The sequence below is a fragment of the Triticum aestivum genome, chromosome 7A (genome assembly GCF_018294505.1).
Source record: "Triticum aestivum cultivar Chinese Spring chromosome 7A, IWGSC CS RefSeq v2.1, whole genome shotgun sequence".
Taxonomy (NCBI): Eukaryota; Viridiplantae; Streptophyta; class Magnoliopsida; order Poales; family Poaceae; genus Triticum; species Triticum aestivum.
The window spans coordinates 174308413-174312185 of NC_057812.1; the positions used below are offsets into that span (position 1 = coordinate 174308413).

General features: G+C 52.5%; 1 protein-coding gene across 1 annotated transcript in view; it reads left to right on the forward strand.

The window, feature by feature from the left end:
• Window positions 1–373: 373 nt before the first annotated feature.
• LOC123149977 (protein NRT1/ PTR FAMILY 3.1) overlaps window positions 374–3773 on the forward strand; it is a 5282-nt gene continuing 1882 nt past the window's right edge. Inside the window, exons 1-3 of the mRNA XM_044569768.1 lie at window positions 374–765; window positions 858–1075; window positions 1177–1757. Of these exons, the coding sequence (XP_044425703.1) occupies window positions 612–765; window positions 858–1075; window positions 1177–1757 (953 nt within the window). The 5' untranslated portion in view covers window positions 374–611. The remainder of the gene's footprint in view (window positions 766–857; window positions 1076–1176; window positions 1758–3773) is intronic.

A 3773-nucleotide genomic window follows, 5' to 3' on the forward strand; every position in this document is an offset into this window, starting at 1 on the left:
ATCATGTGGCAACATATGGCAAAGATAGTCACAATCCAAACAGAGATTGTGCCTCATGCTTCCGCTAGGTTTACTCGTGTAATATTCAGAATTTGCAGTCTTCAAACTCCTTTTTCTCTAGCCCTTTTGCATCCACTCTATCATCCATTTTTCTTTAGCCCTTTCCCTCCAATGGATAACTAGCTCCCCCACTCCTCCTTGGTTATCTCTTTCTTATTCTTAATGCTCCTGTTCCAGTCCATCTCAGCTAGCACTGGTCCTGCCGCTGCCTAGCTATTTGCCAAGATCTGGTTGTGATATAGACACATCACACATGCGAAGTCCCTAGTCCCTAGTTCGGAAATGTGAAAAGGAGTCCAGAAGAAAGGGGACTTGCAATGGCAGTTAGCCAGTAGCAGAAGCAGCCGTATATTCCAAGTGCGCAAAATATCGCATAAATACTGCAAATTAACCTCAGATAATTGCCCCGCAGTTTTTTCCTATTTCGTGTAAATTAGCCTCGGAGCTCGCAGTAGAATAGTAGTAGAGTCTAGTGGCATGGCACTGGCAGTGGCCGCCGGCTTAGCTATAAATATGTGAAGCCAAGCTGCTGCTGCTACCACGAGTTCACGATGCAGCGAGGAGTGGCTGCATCTGCATGTAGTACAACTGAGTGCACCACCGCACCGCTACCACCACAGGCGCAACCAATGGCGGCTGAGGCGGCCATGGATGGGAAGAAGGGCAAGAGGAAGGGCGGCCTCAGAACAATGCCCTTCATCTTTGGTGAGCAAACTATACAGTCTCTTGCGAACTACTACTTCGAATTTGACTGCTTGCTTAAGATTAAACTGTGTGCGTTGGCTCGCGGCCTGCAGCCAACGAGGTGGCGGAGAAGCTTGCCGTGGTGGGCTTCTCGACGAACATGCTGACCTACCTCACCCAGCAGATGCACATGCCGCTGGCCAAGGCGGCCACCACCCTCACCAACTTCGGCGGCACCTCCGCCATGACCCCGCTCATCGGCGCCTACCTCGCCGACGCCTGCATCGGCCGCTTCTGGACCATCGCCGGCGCCTCCGTCGTCTACCAATTCGTACGTACACGTACACTTGTTCCGCACGTAGACGACGACGATGCCCATACGAAGCAGAGCTGAACTGTACGTGATGCTGGTGCTTTCTTCTTGCATGACAGGGGATGGCCCTCCTGACGGTGTCGGCGGCGCTGCCGCAGTTCCGGCCGGCACCGTGCAAGGCCGCCGAGGCGGCGGGGGGCGGCAGCGGCGCGTGCGAGCAGGCGCTGCCGTGGCAGCTCGCCGTGCTCTACGTGTCGCTGTTCCTGAACGCGGTGGGCGCCGGCGGGTACCGGCCGTGCATCGTGGCGTTCGGCGCCGACCAGTTCGACGAGTCGCAGACGGCGGAGCGCGCGCGGACGTGGGGCTTCTTCAACTGGTACTACTTCTGCAACGGCGCGTCGCAGCTGGTGGCCGTGACGGCGGTGGTGTACGTGCAGGACAACGTGGGGTGGGGCTGGGGCCTCGGCGTGCCGGCCTTCTGCATGGGCGTCTCCGTCATCGCCTTCGTCGGCGGGTACCCGATGTACCGCCGGCTCGACCCGTCGGGCAGCCCGTTCACGCGGCTCGCGCAGGTGGCCGTCGCGGCCGTCCGGAAGCGGCGCGTCCCCAAGGTGGAGGACCCCGGGAGGCTGTACGAGAACGACGAGATGGACGCGCCCATCTCCATGTACGGCAAGCTCGTGCACACACCCCAGCTCAGGTACGTGCGTGCCCTCTCGTTAGTAAAATACTGCCTCCCCCAATTACTTATCTTACATTTGCCTAGACACGTTTTTAGGACATATACTCTCTCTGTAAAGAAATATAAGAGCGCTTAGATCATTAAAGTAGTGATCTAAACGCTTTTATATTTCTTTACCGAGGGAGTACTTACTAGAGAAACCACCTCCAGCACAGTAAGCTTTATAAAGCTCAACCTTCTATCGATAAGGAATAAAATCCGCATCATATGATCACGAGTCAGAGTATGTAATCCCCGTGAGGCCGTGAACATTACAACTTTACAAGTCAGCAACGAGGATAAGATACTTCGAGTACTAGAGGCTACCAGCGTACCAGCTATATATGTATGTAGCCAGCCAATTTAGATGGGCCAAGCTCATTTATGAACAAGAGGACGAAGGAGATTAGAAGGCGATGTCAGCAAATGAGGCCAAAAACGAGCATACTCCCCGAGCTGGAGTGCTCTAGCTAGTGCTGTGGTGAGATGTGCCGGTAGCCGCCGCTGGACTTCAGCGGCGCAGTTCCGGCTTGAGCTCTGTTCTCTAGCCCAAAATAAGTCGTGCTTTCCACGTCTGTACCGAAAACCCACCATACTTTGAGCTGGATTTGGGCACCACTCAAAGATAGTTATCTTATACAGTATCTACCAAAAACAATCGCTGTATCTCTGTAGTCCTGAGTCAGCATTGCAGCTTGAAAATACATCTGGTTACGTAGCAATTTCCGCGTCCTTGTAACTAACCAAGATGAGCAGGTAACTAATTAATGACTCGTTCACCACACGCTCGACATCATCTTCCCTACTGTCATCGTCGTTTCCTTACTTTGAAAACAGACACACTTTATAGATTAGCTAGCAACAGCAACTCGTTTCCGATTAGCACACTTCTCCTTTACCTCCGGTCAACACTGCACAACGTGGAGTGCTTCAATCTTCAAGTCCCTCGATGACCTGTCCAAGGTTGACGGATGATAAAAGCTTCTTTGATCCCCGCTTCGTCGATGATCCACTAAGTGGTTGTTTGGATAGAGGAGATTAGCAATAGGATTATAAAAAATGCGTTTTAAGCTGATTTCTAGGAAAATCGGTTTTATTTACGTTTTTATGAATAATCAGTTTATGAAAAACTATGTTTGGTTACATAGATAGCCCCGTGACTCGTTAATCTTTGCTCGTCACTTTCTCCAAATTGGCCGCCATTGCTTATCCATTGAAGTACACGTATATGCAGCTGCTCCCCTCGAGTTTCTCCTCTACTCTCTCCGATTCCTCCTTCGTCCTTAGTTCGCTGACATCGCTGCTCCATTCCTCTCTTTTTTCTTTTTTTTGCGGGTGTGCTCCATTCCTCTCGGCCTTAGACGAATCAGCGCCTAGCCCCCGATTGCTGCTCCTCTCTCCTTCATTGGAGGCTTCACCAAGGGGGACGCCGCTGAAGTGCGGACAACAGCAACGACTTCCACTCAACGGCTCGCCGTGCGCAGCGGCTGCTTCCCCTCGAGACTCTGGTGTTCGCGCTCGGCGGCGACCACTTGCTCTGGACAACACGGCGCATGCGAACGGCGGCAGTGGCCGCTTCCTCGACGACTCAAGCGTTCGCACATGACGCCGGGCGCTTCCCTTCAACGATTTGGCGCGCGCGAATGGCGGCGGCCGCTTCCGCTCGACCAGGCCGACGGTAGAGCGCTTGTGCTCAAAGTCAATCGGCGTGGATGCCGGCCGGCGGCTTTGAATGAACTTCAGGTGCGGTAAGGCAAAAACTGCGCTGATGAATTTCATGCAGACGGAGAAATCAGTTGCCGTGAGTTTCTACAATCGTGTTTTCACAAAAACAGCTATTAGTCGTTTTTCACAAAACGCACGTTACTGGTTTTGTGGAAACTGAATCCTACTTATCCATGTTTTTCCTGCGGAATCCAAACAAGGTTTAAGTTTGTTACACGGTTACGTGAGTCTACCGAAAACCAGTTCTGCTAAAACACCGTATCCAAACAA